The sequence below is a fragment of the Dendrobates tinctorius genome, unplaced genomic scaffold (genome assembly GCF_039654945.1).
Source record: "Dendrobates tinctorius isolate UK_male_01 unplaced genomic scaffold, ASM3965494v1 ptg000079l, whole genome shotgun sequence".
Classification (NCBI taxonomy): domain Eukaryota; kingdom Metazoa; phylum Chordata; class Amphibia; order Anura; family Dendrobatidae; genus Dendrobates; species Dendrobates tinctorius.
In genome coordinates, this window is record NW_027361747.1 from 29,260,357 (window position 1) to 29,278,430 (window position 18,074).

Below are 18,074 nucleotides of genomic sequence, written 5' to 3' on the forward strand. Positions count from 1 at the left end.
TTTATTCAAACCTGTTTGTGGTGCCGAAAAAAGGCGGTACAGTTCGCCCCATCTTGGACCTCAAGTTACTCAACAAGAGAGTCCAACTGTGTCATTTCCAAATGGAGTCTCTTCGGTCGGTAATCGCTTCCATGGAGACGCAGGAGTTCATGTGTTCAATAGACATTCAAGATGCCTATCTACATGTTCCCATATTCTCCGGCCATCAAAAATTCCTCCGTTCCACGATTCGCCAGGAACATTACCAGTTTGTTGCACTGCCGTTCGGTCTCGCCACTGCACCCAGAGTATTTACAAAGATCATGGCGGCGTTGATGGCCTTGTTGAGAATCAGAGGTCTGGTTCTTTTTCCGTACCTTGACGACATTCTGATCAAAGCTCCATCCTTTCATCAAGCTCGCCAAAGTCTTACCATCGTTCTCGACACCCTGTCCTCCCTTGTTCCGACACAACGTCTTGTGTTTCTAGGTCTATTGTTCGACACTAGTCGATCGAGAGTTTTTCTCCCACAAGAAAAGATTTGCTCCCTGCAGCGGGATGTACGATCGCTGCGGATCATATGACTTCCATCTCTCCGGACAACAATGAAAGTCCTGGGAAAGATGGTGGCGGCGTCAGAGGCGGTTCCCTTTGCCCAATTTCACTCCAGACCTCTCCAACACGCCATCCTGTCTCGGTGGAACAGGTCTGTTCTTTCCCTGGACCGCCCATTTCGTCTTTCATACCGGGTCAAGCAGTCCCTCAATTGGTGGCTGACGTCTCCTCTCATCTACTTAGGACGGTCATTCCTCCCCATTCACTGGCAGATTGTGACAACGGACGCAAGCCTCCTCGGCTGGGGAGCAGTGTTCCACAATCACACTGTTCAGGGTCGATGGTCGTCTCGGGAGTCAGCCCTGCCGATCAACGTCCTCGAGATAACGAGCGATTTATCTGTCTCTCGTTCACTGGGAGAGACTTCTCAGGGGCCTGCCTATCCGGATTCAGACAGACAATGCCACAGCGGTGGCATATGTCAACCGCCAGGGGGGGACACTGAGTGTTTCAGCCCTGGCAGAAGTGTCCAAGATTCTTCATCGGGCAGAGGTTTCAGTCCCGGCAATAGCCGCGGTGCACATTCCCGGCGTGGCCAACTGGGCCGCCGATTTTCTCAGCCGCGAGGGTCTCGCGGCGTGAGAGTGGTCCCTACATCCGGAAGTATTTCTTCAACTTTGCCGTCGTTGGGGAACCCCGGACGTAGATCTGCTGGCTTCTCGCCTCAACAGGAAAGTCCCACAGTTTGTATCCAGGGCTCAAGATCCTCTCGCAGTGGGCGCCGACGCTCTGGCCATTCCTTAGTCGCAGTTCGAGCTCCCCTACCTGTTCCCTCCCCTGCCTCTTCTGCCCCGGCTGTTGAAGAAAATCAAGGCGGAAGGAATTCCAGCCATCCTCATCGCCCCGGATTGGCCCAGAAGGTCTTGGTTCGCAGACATCGTCAACCTTCTCGCGGACGCCCCCTGGAAGCTTCCAGACAGGGCAGATCTGCTGTCTCAAGGTCCGATTTGCCACCCCAATTCTCAGCCGCGCAATTTAACAGCGTGGCTGTTGTGACCGAGGTTTTGAAACGATCAGGATTTTCCGATCGAGTTATTCATACCATGATCAGAGCCAGAAAGCCATCTTCTTCCAAAATTTATTACCGTACTTGGAAGGCCTATTTCACTTGGTGCGAGGCCAATGACATTGCGCCCATGTGTTTCTCGCTCCCTTCTGTCCTGGCGTTTCTTCTGGCGGGGCTGGATGTGGGTCTTGCCCTCAGCTCTTTAAAAGGTCACGTTTCGGTGCTGTCCATTTTATTTCAGAAGTCGTTGGCCTCCCGTCCTCAGGTCAAAACCTTCCTTCAAGGTGTGGCTCACACGGCTTCTCCGTACCGAGCGCCCGTAGATCCATGAGATCTTAATCTGGTTCTCGAGGTTCTGCAAGGTCCTCCTCTTGAACCCCTCAGGGATGGTTCCCTTTCTCTCCTTTCGTGGAAAGTAGCCTTTCTGGTAGCCGTCACCTCCATCCGGCGTGTGTCGGAATTGGCGGCTCTTTCTTGCCGCTCCCCTTTCTTGGTGTTTCACCAGGATAAGGTAGTTCTGCGGCCTCCGCCCTCTTTCCTTCCTAAGGTGGTGTCCACTTTCCACCTCAGTGAGGATATTCTTCTCCCGTCCTTTTGTCCGAGTCCAACTCACCCTCGGGAGCGATCCTTGAACAAGCTGGACTTGGTCAGGGCGATGAAGGTCTAACTAGGACGACTTATTTGCGGAAGACAGAGTCTCTCTTCATCATTCCAGATGGGGCGCGGAAAGGTCTCCCGGCCTCCAAAGCTACTATTGCTCGCTGGTTCAGATCGGCAATTTTGGAGGTCTACCGGGTCAAACATACAGTGGCCCCTCCGGGAATTAGAGCGCACTCTCTACCCAGGCAATGGGTGCCTCCTGGGCGGCACGTCACAGGGCTTCCGCGCTGCAGCTTTGCAAAGCTGCAACCTGGTCATCGGTTCACACGTTTGTGAAATTCTACAAGGTCCACACCTACGCTTCAGCGGACGCCAGACTAGGTAGAAGGATCCTGCAGGCTGCGGTAGTGAGTCCGCTGGCCTGATGGAAGTTTGTTTTTCCCACCCCAGGGACTGCTTTGGGACGTCCCATGGTTTCTGTATCCCCCAATGAAGCGAAAGAGAAAACAGGATTTTTGGGTTGCTTACCGTAAAATCTGTTTCTCGGAGCCTTCATTGGGGGACACAGCACCCTCCCATGTTCTACAACTCCTGTTCTTAGGTTTGTTGGTTGTTTACAGTTGAGGTGTTTGTTCTGTTTTCAATCTATTCTGTTACTTCTCCTACTGCTTTCTCACTAACTGAGGAATTTCCTGCCGGTCGGTGGGGTGTACACTGCGGAGGAGGAGCTAACCTTTTTTTGTGCATAGTGTCAGCCTCCTAGTGGCAGCAGCATACACCTATGGTCTCTGTGTCCCCCAATGAAGGCTCCGAGAAACAGATTTTATGGTAAGCAACCCAAAAATCCTGTTTTTTCGTCCTTCCCCTGTTTATGAAGTACTTTAACCCCTTTACTACCAAGGGTGGTTTGCACGTCAACTCCCGGGCCAATTTTTACAATTCTGACCACTGTCCCTTTTTGAGGTAATAACTCTGGAACGCTTCCATGGATCCCGGTGATTCTGACATTGTTTTCTCGTTAAATATTGTACTTCATGTTAGTTGTAAAATTTCATTCATATAACTTGCGTTTATTTGTGAAAAAAATGGAAATTTGGCTAAAACTTTGAAAATTTTGCAATTTTCCAACTTTGCATTTTTATGCTCTTAAATCACAGAGATATGGCACACAAAAAACTTAATAAATAACATTTCACATATGTTTACTTTACATCAGCACAATTTGGGAATCAAAAATTTTTTTGTTAGGAAGTTATAAGGTTTAAAAGTTGACCAGCGATTTCTCATTTTTTGCAACACCATTTTATTTTTACGGACCACATCACATTTGAAAAATACCCAAAAGTGACACCATTCTAAAAACTGCACCCCTCAAGGTGCTCAAACCACATTCAAGAAGTTTATTAACCCTTCAGGTGCTTCACAGGAATTTTTTGAATGTTTAAAAAAAAAATGAACATTTAACTTTATTTAACAAAAAAAAATTACTTCAGGTTCAATTTTTTTATTTTACGAAGGGTAACAGGAGAAATTGGACTGGTAAGGTTATTGTGCAATTTGTCCTGAGTACGCCGATACCTGATATAAGGGGGGGAACTCCTGTTTGGGGACATGGTAGAGCTCGGAAGGGAAGGAGCGCCGACTTTTTCCCTGCAAAATTGGCTGGAATTCAGATTGGACGCCATGCCACGTTTGGAGAGCCCCTGATGTGCCTAAACAGTGGAAACCCCCCCGACAAGTGACCCCATTTTGGAAACTAAACCCCCCAAGGAACTTATCTAAATATGTGGTGAGTAGAATTGAGCGACTTTGGTCGGATCGGGTTTCGTGAAACCCGAATGAAACAAAATAAGTTTCAGATGAAACTCGTCCGACTAGAGCAAAAAAAGTCGGAGTTTCGTCCGACTTTTATTTCCCATTGACTTGCATTGGGGTCGGGTTTCGGACGAAACTCCGACTTTGTTTTGCTCTAGTCGGACGAGTTTCATCTGAAACTTATTTTGTTTCATTCGGGTTTCACGAAACCCGATCCGACCAAAGTCGCTCAACTCTAGTGGTGAGCACTTTGAACCCCCAAGGGCTTCACAGAAGTTTATAACGTACACCCGTACAATTATAAAAATCATATTTTTTCCACAAAAATTATCTTTTCACCCCCAATTTTTATTTTCCTAAGAGTAGCAGGACCCCATAAGTTATTGTGCAATTTGTCCTGAGTACGCTGATACCCCATATATGGGGGTAAACCACTATTTGGGCATATGGCAGAGCTCGGAAGGGAAGCAGCGCCATTTAACTTTTTTGGCTAGAATTGAGATCGGACGCCATGTCGCGTTTGGAAAGCCCCTGATGTGCCAAAACAGTGGTAACACCCCAATTCTAACTCCAACCCTAGCTCTGACCCTAGCCCTAATGAGAAAATGGAAATAAATTTTTTTTTAATTTTATTATTTTTCCTTAACTAAGGGGGTGATAAAGGGGGGTTTGATTTACTATATATGGCGGGTTTTTATTTTTGGCAGCTGTCACACGCTAAAAGACGCTTTTTATTGTAAAAATAGTTTATGCATCACCACATTTTAAAAGCTATAATTTTTTCAAATTTTGACCCACCGAGTCATGTGAGGTCTTATTTTTTGTGGGACGAGTTGACGTTTTTATTGTTACCAATTTCGGGCACGTGACACTTTTTGATCGCTTTTTAGTTCGATTTTTGGGACGCAGAATAAACAAAAACCAGCGTTTCATGAAATTCTTTTGGGGGGTGCGTTTACACCGTTCTGCGTGTGGTAAAATTGGTCTTATTCTTCGGGTCGGTACGGTTACAGCGATACCTCATTTATGTCATTTTTTTATGTTTTGGTGGTTTTATGCAATGAAAACAATTTTATATAAAAAATAATTATTTTTGCATCGCTTTATTCTGCGAGCTATAACTTTATTTTTTCGCTGATGACGCTGTGTGGCGGCTCGTTTTTTGCGGGACAAGATGACGTTTTCAGCGGTACCATGGATATTTATGTCTTTTTGATCGCGCGTTATTGCACTTTTTGTTCGGCGGTATGATAATCATTATTTTTTGATTCGTTTTTTATTTTTTAAGGGGTTCACTAAAGGGATTAACTAATGGGACAGTTTTATAGAGTGGGTCATTACGGACGCGGCGATACCAAATGTGTACTTTTATTGTTTTTTTTTGTTTTTTTATTTTCAAAAAATGAATTTATTAGGGAATATATATATTTTTTTTTTTTGCACTTAATTTTACACTTTTTTTTCTTACTTTATTATAATGTCCCATGGGGGACATCACTGTCCTGTGACAGATTGCTGATCTATCACATCACAGATCGCTGTGACAGATCAACAATCTGTCACAGGCACTGCTGCAGGCTTCCTCATGCCTGCGCTCTGCGGGCAGTGAGGAAGCCAGCTCCCTGCAGGCCCCCGAAGGTCCCCTTCACCATATTGGATCCGGGGACCTGCAGGGAAGGCGACCCCCGCAGCGGCGCTGCACATCGCGCTGCTGTGGGGGTCGCAGGGAAGCACGGAGGGAGCCCCCTCCCTGCAGATGCTTCCTTTAACCCCCGGTACACCGCGATCATGTTTGATCGCGGTGTGCCAGGGGTTAACGTGTCGGGGGCGGTCCGTGACCGCCCCTGACACATTGTGCCGTGTGTCAGCTGTGATAATCAGCTGACACCCAACCGCGAATTGCTGCGCTGATCGCGCTAAATGTAATATTCCGTGCATGGGAATTAGGTCCCAGGTCACATGGACGGAATATTACGTCCATTGTAGGAAAGGGGTTAATGTATGCCATGTTTCCAGAGTTTAGGAGAACTTTGTTTTGTGATGTAAAATTGAAGACTTTTGCCAATATTGGTGTTCTCTTCGTTTAACAATTTATAGAATTCCCCTGAAAGCCCATCTGGACCAGGGGCCTTGTTGTTTTTCAAATGTGATATTGTTTGATAATCTCCTCTTCTCTTATCAACCCATTCAGTATACTGTCTGACTTGTTCAAACTGGGCAATTTTAGCGAGTTAAGAAAGCGAGTTCCCTCTATAGTATCCGATTCTCCTTATTTATACAAGGCTGAATAGTATTTGCTAAGAATATGATTACTTTTTTTTGCCTTATTTTGCAAATTTCCATCTGAATCCCGCAAACTATTTATATAATGGGTACGTCTCTTACCTCTAGCCATTTTTGCGCAAGTCTGAGGTAAATTGCTCTCACGGGTCCCATATCCCTCCATGCAGCTTTGCAGTGGCAGATGTTTGACCTGTTGCAAGGGTTTAGTGATGCCGTGGAGGGGGAATCTGGGGCATGGAGCTGCTTTCACTCGCTTTCTTCCATGCATATGTCAGAACCGGAAGTCCAAGAACACAGATTTGTAATTCTATTGTTTATTGTTATTTTGCCTATGTTACTGGTCCACTCTGCAGTCTATGAAAGATGGCTGGTCTCCTAGGTAAGGGGGGCACATTGGTGAGAATTGCTGTAAAGCTGGGCACTTTGCTGGATCTGTCCAGCTCTAGTCCCCCTGTCTTTGTCCAGAGCTGCAAAGGCACAGCTTGCAGCGATTAGAGTGCACAGTTTGGATCAGGAGTAAGATCGTGCCGCTAGCCCAGACTGTCGTAAATGAGAGCCTCTTAAGTGCAAAGTTGCCCCATGTTAAAGGCTTAAAACACAGGTGTATAACCTTAGGATTGATTGATTCATTCATGTTTGTGTTTTTTCTCCAGAAACCCCCAACGTCTGAGTAGCTGGGTACCGGTAAACAGCATCACTAATTCACAGTGTGGTGTGAATAACAGAGATGAAAGGCCATGTAATACTGATTGTGAAATAAATAACCGGTCTGCAGCGAATTTAAGAAGCCTCAATGTATCGTCTGCATTAGGTATGCTTCAGTGCACAATATTGTGAATGCCTGTCTATGTAAGCTGATGCTGATGACCTTGGCCACAGACTTCAGTAATGTTCATTATCAAATTTTCATGTTGACTAATTCTACTGTTTTCCATGGTCTAAAGCAGGGGTGGGGAATCTTTTTTTCTGCCAAGGGGCATTTGGATATTTATACCATCCTTCGGGGGCCGTACAAACTCCGCCCACAAAGTACATACTGCCTCTGGCACTGGTGTCAGGACTTAATCTTTCATTGCATGCCCTTGAATGTTCATTAGTGAACACTGTGTGTGTGTGTGTGTGTGTGTGTGTGTGTGTGTGTGCTAACAAAGCAAGAAGAAATTAATGAGCTGGTTCCAATCAAAATACAGCTCCTTGCCCAAGAATGCAGTCCCTGAAAATCTGCTCAGGGGCCTGATAAAAGGTCATCATGGCCGTAAATGGCCCTGGGGCCTGAGGTTCCCCACTCCTGGTCTAAAGCTATATTCACATCCATGTGAGGGTTACCATCTGAGAGACATGGACTGATTTTTCTTATATGTTGTCCTAGTTATCTCATAGTTGCTGAAGTGTGCTTTCTTCCAAGCCAGTAAAGAGACCCCTGTAAGTTTAAATGTTTTTAATCACTTATCAGTAAACAGATCCGTCATCCATTGATGTACATCGGCAGACCTCCGGTTGAATCAGTCTCACTGTTCACCAAATCTTTAATGTCAGAGTCTGATCCACAAAGCAGAATCGCAATAGGACCTCCTCTGAGTCAGTCAGATCCATGATTCTAACAGATATGTGAATACTCGCCCTTGATCCAAGTCATGGCTGATGAAAGCAAAAATCTCAGTCCCACAGATAAGTGAATGTATCTTAATGAATAGTTACCCTTCCTGATAAATCTAGCACTATTACAGCGCTTATTTGTGAATGAAGGATCCAATGATGTAGTGTTTTCTGCCCAGTTTACCCACATGACTGGCTCTTGGCTTTCTGGCCACAGCTGCTGGGATCAGAGCAGTAATAAAAAATCCAGCATTAAGTTGGGTTTAGTACAACTGAGGACGAGTGTTGAAATCTGCATTTGTGTTCAGTTTGTCACAATATCACAGATGTTGGAAAGTTATTAATGTCAACTTGTACTTTTCCTTTGCTGCTATTGTCTTATAGATTGCCTTTATAATAGAGATACTAAGGATAAAAGGGAAGATAGAATTGAAGGCCTTGACGACGAAGATGATGTAGATGAAGATCCTAGGAGCGCTGCTTCTCTCTCTAGCCGCAGCAGTGTCACAGAAGACGACCAACATGATGATGATGACGACGATTTTGAGGAGAAATTTAACAGACTCATAGCAGCCAAACAGAAGCTCAGACAACTACAGGATCTCGTAGCACTGGTATAATATATATTTTAGTAGCTTTATTATGGTATGTTGTGGAGAAAATAAACTAGCTAATTCTACACATGATGGCAAATTTCTCATGGGTAGTCACACAACATGGCGATAGTCACTTATACTGTGTACCAAGCTTAGAGCAGGTCTGTTTTGAATATTCTATTTTGACAGGTTCAGATCTCTTATACTAAGCAGTGCTGCAGCGCTTTCCTAGGTATTACTATTGGATTGATGAGCCCAGCTTTACTGCACATGATTAATGTTCTCTGTAGTATATTGGTGGCAATTGCACTAAGTAGAGCTCACAGACGCAGTGTGACCTGGCAGTGACCGCTCTGTACTTCCTTTTTCTAGCTGCAGATTTGTACAAAGCGGTCACTTTGTTGCTCAGTGTGACGTGGTGTGCCTTGGGGTGCCACAGAAGTCTGGGCATTGCTGCTCCTTGTGAATCCTGCTAAAGAATGAGGAGTCCCTGATCACTTTCTGTTCCTTGCCTACTTTTCCTAATCTACTCCAATCCCCCTCACCATCCCCCCCCTTCTGCCACTGAGAGCTGATCAGTACTTGATCGCTTGATTTCTGGCAGTTTTTTTTTCTCCTTTTTTTTTTTTTTTTTATTTTTACCCTGCAGCCCAACGAGTGTTGATCAATGAAGCAAATCACTGATCTGCACTTGTGCTTGCTGTTTTCCACAACTTGTTTTTTTTCACAAATTACTTTTTTCTCCCTGTCCCCCCTCCTCTTTGCATCACATCCATGTGCGTGTCCTACAGCCGTCGAGTGCTGGTCGATGACGAGCATCACTGACTGCTGGGTTTTTTTTTTTTTGTAAAAAAAAAAAGAGTAATTTGAGTAAAAAATCATTTAGATTAGTTGATAGGACTCAATTAGTTATATCAACTAATCTAAAAATATGCCGTAGTAATCGCTGTCTAATACAGTATTATTTTTTACTGAATTGAGATAGGGTTATTGTCAGAAAGAAAGAATCAGATCTGTGCGTCCTACAGCTGTAAGAGCACTGTTCACTGATGCACATCAGTGATCAACCTCAGGATTTTTTTTTTTATTCACTTTTCACAAAAACAATTTAGATTCGAGAGAGTAAAAATATACTGTAGTAATTGGCGACTACTACAGTATTTTTTACTGAATTGAGTCAGGTTTACTGTCTGTTGCAAGCGCTCAGTTATTTGTTTTTACGACGTCCATTTAGTAAGTTTGTTTTATTATTATACCAAATTTGTATATTTTTCTTTCTGTGTTCTTTTGTTCTTCCCTTCTACATAAAAAAAATAGTTTACACCAAGTACTTGCACTCACCTGAATACACACACAAACGCCACATACGTGAAAAAACGTCGTCCCGCTCGTCCCAAACCTGGTATTCAGTGGCGGAGGCATACGTTTTTCTCGCCTCCATCATGGGGACCGTGAGGGAGAGGATTCCAATTTCCTTTATTTTTCTGAATCATCTTCCAGTGATACCGAAATGCCATGCAGACACCCCAGGACAGAAACTAAACCAACGCCCACCGATACTGACCCCGTATCCTCACCTTACTAAAATTAGATTTTTGTGTCCCAATCTGGAATCCAATTTTACACCATTGGCCTCACAAAAATTGACACTTTGAAATTCTTTTTCTCTGAGAATTTTGTTAATCTCATAGTGTTGCAGTAATATTTGCAAACACAAGAATTTTTAACACAAAATCTGACTTCATCATTTGCTAACTTAACCCCCGTAGACACAGTAGAATTGATGACATTTTGGTGCCTAGTTCTTCACATGGGGCAAGTGAAGAAGCCAGAACTTCGGTAAAATTGGAATGTTGACTTTTTGAAAAACACTCCACTATTACGCACGGACACGCTTTAAGGCCATCTACAAATTCTTACATTGCAGTGATAATGCACGGATTCCTTCCCAAGATGACCCCAACTTTGACCGACATTTTAAAGTTTGGACAGTCTTTGAGCACTTAAGCAACAAGTGACCAGGGGAAGAGTCTTGAGGAGATCATTTGCATATTCCCAGTGTCTTCTGGGATAAGTGAAGAGTCTCCGCGAGCTCAACGATCACTGGGTTTTGGCCGTTGCAGCTGAAAATAGGAGATCGGAAAGCCAGGGGAAGCGTCTTGAGGAGATCATTTGCATGTTCCCAGTGCCTTCTGGGATAAGTGAAGAGTCTCCGCGAGCTCAACGATCACTGGGTTTTGGCCGTTGGCCTGTCGGCGCGCAAATTTTGGCTCATCTTTCATCGTTTTTAAGAAATCTCAATATGGAAGAGGCCAGGAGCCATTTGGTGAGCTGCATTTCTTGCTACATGTTCACAGACTTACAGTGGAAAAGCCAAACTTCACATGCCACAAATGCAAGCTTGTGTCCCTGTTGGAGGAAAAGTTGCAAAATCTCGAAGAGAGGTTGGCTACGTTGAAGATCATTAAGGAAGGTGAAGAGTTCTTGGACAGAGCAGAATTATCTCTTCATGTTACAGAAAGAGAAGAAATTCGAAGTGCACCTGAAGAAACAGAGGAATGGAGACATGTGACCCAAAGAAACAGGAGGATCAGGAGGCAGTCAGCACCCATACTTCTCAGGAACCAGTACCAGGCTCTCACGCAGTAAAACGATGATGAAATACATCAGGATAAGACTTTGCCCACAAACAGCAACCTTGTACGCCTTCAGAGTCCTCCTGGATGGAGAAAGAAAAATGTTGTGAAGAAGAAACGGAGAGTGGAGGTCATGGGTGATTCCCTGTTGAGAGGAACAGAGGCCGCTATCTGCAGACCGGATATAACGTCAAGAGAAATGTGCTGTCTTCCAGGTGCAAAAATTAAAGATGTGTCTGACAGGATATCAGGACTCTTCATACCTACAGATGACTACCCATTCCTGCTACTACATGTGGGGACAAATGACACCGCAAGAAACGACCTGGAAACCATCTGCAGAGACTTTGAAGACTTAGGCAAGAAAGTGAAAGAACTGGGAGCGCAGGTGGTCTTCTCTTCCATCCTCCCAGTGGATGGCCATGGAACAAGGAGGTGGAATAAGATTCTGCAGGTGAACAACTGGCTACGTCGATGGTGCCATCAGCAACGATTTGGATTTCTGGATCACGGAGTGAATTACCTTTACGATGGACTACTTGCTAGAGATGGGGTGCACCTTACGAAGACTGGAAAACATGTATTTGGAAGTCGTCTTGCTACACTTGTAAGGAGAGCTTTAAGCTAGAACAACATGGGAAGGGAAGCAAAAGACCAGAAAAAGCCATACACCTGACAAATGCTATTGAGAACCCTGCTATTAGAAGTGGAAAGGAAGAACAAAGACAAAAGAATCTAAATAATAAAAATATTGGAGAAAGAGAAACCAATCACAAACTAAAATGTTTCTATACTAATGCACAAAGCATGGGCAACAAACAAGGAGAATTGGAACTACTAACGCAGGAAAAGAAATATGATGTCATTGGAATCACTGAAACTTGGTGGGACAATACATATGATTGGAATACAAGACAAGAAGGATACAACTTATTTGCAAGAAACAGACTTGAGAAACGAGGAGGAGGTGTCGCATTATGTGTTAGAAACGCGTATATCTGCACAGAGATTGAAGCTTCAGAGACTGGGAGTTCTGTGGAAACTGTTCGGGTAAGAATACAAGGACAGAACAATGGAAAGGACACCATTGTAGGCATTTACTACAGGCCGCCTGTGCAAGCTGAAGATATGGATGAACTCTTTATGCATCAAATGGCCAAGTTCTCCAAAAAATATGACATGGTTGTCATGGGAGATTTCAACTATCCAGACATTTGTTGGGAATCTCTCTCAGGCAAAACTAACAGGTCAAGGAAATTCTTATCCTCTCTTGCTGACAACTTTATCTTCCAAAAGGTAGGGGAGAAAACAAGGGGAACTGCTACCTTGGATCTAATCCTTATAAACAGGGAGGAAATGGTTGAGGAGGTAAAAGTGGCTGGGACCCTAGGCGGTAGCGACCATGCTATTTTAGAATTTTGGCTAACTAGAGGAGGAAGACCTGTGGAGACTCAAACGTCAAGGTTAGATTTCAGAAAGGCAGATTTTAAGGGATTCAGAAAGAGAATTGGAGGGATCGAATGGCTGGATATCCTTAAAGACAATGTCCAGGAAGGATGGGAAATCTTGAAGAATGAAATTCTCAAAGCACATTTGTTAACAATTCCGAAAAGAGGGAAGAATAGGAAGCATTTAAGGAAACCAGGATGGATGAACACAGAACTTAAGCACATGCTAAAAAGGAAGAAAAAAAATGTTTATAAAATGGAAAGAGGGAGGCATATCTAAAGAAGAATATAATGCTGTCTGCAGAACCTGCAGGGCACAAATCAGATTATCTAAAGCTGACAATGAATTGAGGCTTGCAAGAGATGTCAAAAGCAATAATAAAGGATTTTGGGGATATGTCAAAAGTAAAAGAAAAGTCAAAGATGCTATAGGATTTTTACAGGATGAAAATGATGAAATGGTAAGACAGGAAGTTGAGAAGGCCGAACTTTTAAATTCCTATTTTGCATCTGTTTTCTCTCAGAAAGGAAATTTAACATCAACTGTTATTCACTGTCCTATTAAGGGAATAGAAGCATCCAGGATATCTATAAACAGAAAGATAGTGAGGAAACACTTAGCTAACCTAAATGAATTCAAGTCTCCAGGTCCAGATGAATTACACCCCAGAGTACTGAAGGAGATAGCAGAAGAAATTTTTGAACCCCTCTCCATAATCTTTGAAAATTTTTGGAGAACAGGAGAAGTCCCAGAAGACTGGAGAAGAGCAAATGTTGTTCCGATCTTCAAAAAGGGGAAGAAGGTGGACCCAGGCAACTATAGGCCGGTGAGTCTGACTTCTATACCAGGAAAGATCTTTGAACAAATTATTAAACAACATGTATGTCAGTATCTGGATAAGAATGAAGTGATTAAACAGAGTCAGCATGGGTTTGTAACTAATAAGTCATGTCAGACTAACTTAATTTCCTTCTATGACGGAATCACTGATTGGGTGGATCAAGGAAATGCTGTAGATATAGTATATCTTGACTTCAGCAAAGCATTTGACAAAGTATCTCATACAATCCTTATTGAAAAAATGACTAAGTATGGAATGGACAAGGCAACTGTTAGGTGGATTCATAACTGGCTTAGTGATCGGACCCAAAGAGTGGTCGTAAATGGCTGCACATCCAGTTGGAAGAATGTCTCAAGTGGGGTACCACAGGGCTCTGTCCTGGGCCCTGTATTGTTCAACATCTTTATCAACGATTTAGATGAAGGAATTGAGGGTAAACTGATTAAATTTGCTGATGACACAAAGCTAGGAGGGATAGCTAATACTAGAGATGAGAGAGAGAGGATTCAAAAAGATATAAATAAACTGGAGACGTGGGCAGCAACTAACAGAATGCTTTTTAACAGGGAGAAATGCAAAGTACTACATCTGGGCAATAAAAATGAAAAAAGCATATACAGAATGGGAGGAATAGGGCTAAGCAACAGCACATGTGAAAAAGACTTGGGTATACTAATAGATCACAGACTGAATATGAGTCAACAGTGTGATGCAGCAGCAAAAAAGGCAAATGCAATTCTAGGATGTATTAACAGAAGCATACAGTCTAGATCACGTGAAGTCATTATTTCCCTCTACTCCTCTTTGGTCAGACCTCATCTGGAATATTGTGTCCAGTTTTGGGCACCACATTTTAAAAAAGACATCAACAAACTGGAGCAAGTTCAGAAAAGAGCAACCAGAATGGTGACTGGTCTGCAAACCCTGTCTTATGAGGAAAGGTTGCAGGATTTGGGAATGTTTAGTTTGCAAAAGAGAAGACTGAGAGGAGACTTAATAGCTGTCTACAAATATCTAAAGGGCTGTCACATTGCAGAAGGATCAACTTTATTCTCATTTGCACAAGGAAAGACTAGAAGCAATGGGATGAAACTGAATGGGAGGAGACACAGATTAGATATTATAAAAAACTTTTTGACAGAGTGATCAATGAGTGGAACAGGCTGCCACGAGAAGTGGTGAGTTCTCCTTCAATGGAAGTCTTCAAACAGAGGCTGGACAGACATCTGACTGGGATGATTTAACGAATCCTGCTTTGAGCAGGGTGTTGGACCAGATGGCCCAGGAGGTCCCTTCCAACTCTACCATTCTATGATTCTATGATTCTACAACCTCTATCTGTATGGATGAGTCCTCAGTATATTTCAAGGGGAGGCTCAAATTCTTGCAGTACCTGCCCACTTAGAGGGCCAGGTATGGAATTTATTTATAAGCTGTGTGAGAGTAACTCTAGGTACACCCACAGGTTCAGAGTTTATGAAGGGAATGACTCTCGGATTGACCCCTCCTGAATGTCCCCATGTCCTGGGAGTGTGTGGGATAATTGTGTGGGATATTTGTGTGGGATTTGGTGCACCCACTGCTGGCTCAAGGTTATCATCTCTATGTTAACTTTTATGCCAACAGCCTACTGTTAATGTCCCTCTCTACGTGAGCTACTGCTGCCTGTGGTACTTTCCACAAAAATAGGGTGAGAGCATAGCCCAATGTAGCGACAACATGCTGGTGGTCAAGAACAAGAGGGATGTTCTTTTCTTGACCACCATAAATGGTGATTGCAGCGCCCCCACACTGTACGAGGTACCTCTACACAGGTCAGCAAACCATCCTCTGTACTGAAGTACAACAAGAACATGGGGGAGTTGATCTCTCTGATCAAGTTCTCAAGCCGTGCACATCGTATAGATGGCAATGTACAAGGCTTTCGTGCTATCACGGTGTGCAGGTCAGACCGGGACATTCCATCAGTTACAGGTAGTAGTGATCAAGGCCCTAATATATGGCAGTCGAGAAGGAGCGGGGTACCCATTACTTCCGGAGCTGAAAGTGCACATAACACTGGGGAACGCAATTTTTTAGGAGTTAGGTCAGACAACTGTTCTTAATTAATTTTTGGATGCTGAATCCAGAAATGATCTCAGTTTTTCTCTATCACGTCAAGTTTTTGAACTATAGGATTTTTGTCTTCTCAAAAATATGTCAACTACTTAACCTAAAAAGTTTTTTTTTTTTTTTTTTTAAATAGTACAAATATGAACAAAAAATGAAATATATAAGAAATAGGCATGACAAATATGTTTTTTAACACTATCATGTTTTTTTACCAAGGAGATATATATATATATATATATATATATATATATATATATATATATTACAGTCATGGCCAAAAGTATTGACACCCCTGCAATTCTGTCAGATAATACTCAGTTTCTTCCTGAAAATGATTGCAATCACAAATTCTTTGGTATTATTATCTTCATTTAATTTGTCTTAAATGAAAAAACACAAAAGAGAATGAAGCAAAAAGCAAAACATTGATCATTTCACACAGAACTCCAAAAATGGGCCAGACAAAAGTATTGGCACTCTCAGCCTAATACTTGGTTGCACAACCTTTAGCCAAAATAACTGCGACCAACCGCTTCCGGTAACCATCAATGAGTTTCTTACAATGCTCTGCTGGAATTTTAGACCATTCTTCTTTGGCAAACTGCTCTAGGTCCCAGATATTTGAAGGGTGCCTTCTCCAAACTGCCATTTTTAGATCTCTCCACAGGTGTTCTATGGGATTCAGGTCTGGACTCATTGCTGGCCACCTTAGAAGTTTCCAGTGCTTTCTCTCAAACCATTATCTAGTGCTTTTTGAAGTGTGTTTTGGGTCATTGTCCTGCTGAAAGACCCATGACCTCTGAGGGAGACCCAGCTTTTTCACACTGGGCCCTACATTATGCTACAAAATTTGTTGGTAGTCTTCAGACTTCATAATGCCATGCACACGGTCAAGCAGTCCAGTGTCAGAGGCAGCAAAGCAACCCCAAAACATCAGGGAACCTCCGCCATGTTTGACTGTAGAGACTGTGTTCTTTTCTTTGAATGCCTCTTTTTTTCTCCTGTAAACTCTATGTTAATGCCTTTGCCCAAAAAGCTCTACTTTTGTCTCATCTGACCAGAGAACATTCTTCCAAAACCTTTTTCAGGTAAGTTTTGGCAAACTCCAGCCTGGCTTTTTTATTTCTCGGGGTAAGAAGTGGAGTCTTCCTGGGTCTCCTACCATACAGTCCCTTTTCATTCAGAAGCCGACTGATAGTACGGGTTGACACTGTTGTACCCTCGGACTGCAGGGCAGCTTGAACTTGTTTGGATGTTAGTCGAGGTTCTTTATCCAACATCCGCACAATCTTGCGTTGAAATCTCTTGTCAATTTTTCTTTTCCGTCCACATCTAGGGAGGTTAGCCACAGTGCCATGGGCTTTAAACTTCTTGATAACACTGCACACGGTAGACTCAGGAACATTCTGGTCTTTGGAGATGGACTTGTAGCCTTGATATTGCTCATGCTTCCTCACAATTTGGTTTCTCAAGTCCTCAGACAGGTCTTTGGTCTTCTTTCTTTTCTCCATGCTCAATGTGGTACACATAAGGACACAGGACAGAGGTTGAGTCAACTTTAATCCATGTCAACTGGCAGCAAGTGTGATTTAGTTATTGCCAACACCTGTTAGGTGCCACAAGTAAGTTACAGGTGCTGTTAATTACACAAATTAGAGAAGCATCACATGATTTTTCGAACAGTGCCAATACTTTTGTCCACCCTCTTTTTTATGTTTGGTGTGGAATTATATCCAATTTGGCTTTAGGACAATTCTTTTTGTGTTTTTTCAGTTAAGACAAATTAAATGAAGATAATAATACCAAAAAATTTGTGTTTGCAATCATTTTCAGGAAGAAACTGAGTATTATCTGACACAATTGCAGGGGTGTCAATACTTTTGGCCATGACTGTATATATGCAAGTATTTAAGGTAAAAATGTACATTTATAGCTTTTTCTGGAGTGTTTAACTTGAGGACAATCACGTTTGATGCTCCAGCAATAGTCAGCCATCATATGTACATCCCATCTACCCTGGTAACGGTCTTCCATAACCTTCAAATCTTGGTGAAATCGTTCACCTTGCTCATCGCTAACAGCACCAAGATTTTCCAGAAAGTTGGCAAGATGGCAATGCAGAAAATGTAGTTTAATACTCATGTTGCAACCAAGCGCTTTGTAGCTCTCCAATAGTTTCTGAACAATTTCTTTGTAATTACTTGCACGTGTATTTCCAAGAAAGTTCTTGATGACGTCTTTGAATGATAACCAAGCATTCTTCTCAAGATCTGTCATAGTCCCGGTGAAATGTTCATCTTTGATGAGCTGTCGAATTTGTGGACCTTCAAACACACCAGCCTTGATTTTTTTCAATGGACAGTCCAGGAAGTGCCAACATGATGTACTTAAAACAGTCGCCGTCAGTTGGCAATGCTTTTACAAATTGCTTCATGAGACCTAGTTTTATGTGCAGAGGTGGGAATAGTATATTCTTCCTGTCAAAAAGTGGCTGATGTAGAATGTTAGGATCTCCAGGTTTAAGACCAGATCTTGGAGGCCAATTC

The 18,074-nt window shown here is 43.0% G+C and overlaps 1 protein-coding gene across 7 annotated transcripts in view; it reads left to right on the forward strand.

Moving 5' to 3' along the window:
- Nucleotides 1–18,074, forward strand: part of PCM1 (pericentriolar material 1) — a 224,952-nt gene that overhangs the window by 119,159 nt on the left and 87,719 nt on the right. For all 7 annotated transcript variants that reach the window (XM_073583641.1, XM_073583639.1, XM_073583635.1 and 4 more), the window contains exons 10-11: nucleotides 6,952–7,109; nucleotides 8,279–8,508. In XM_073583641.1, the coding sequence (XP_073439742.1) occupies nucleotides 6,952–7,109; nucleotides 8,279–8,508 (388 nt within the window). The remainder of the gene's footprint in view (nucleotides 1–6,951; nucleotides 7,110–8,278; nucleotides 8,509–18,074) is intronic.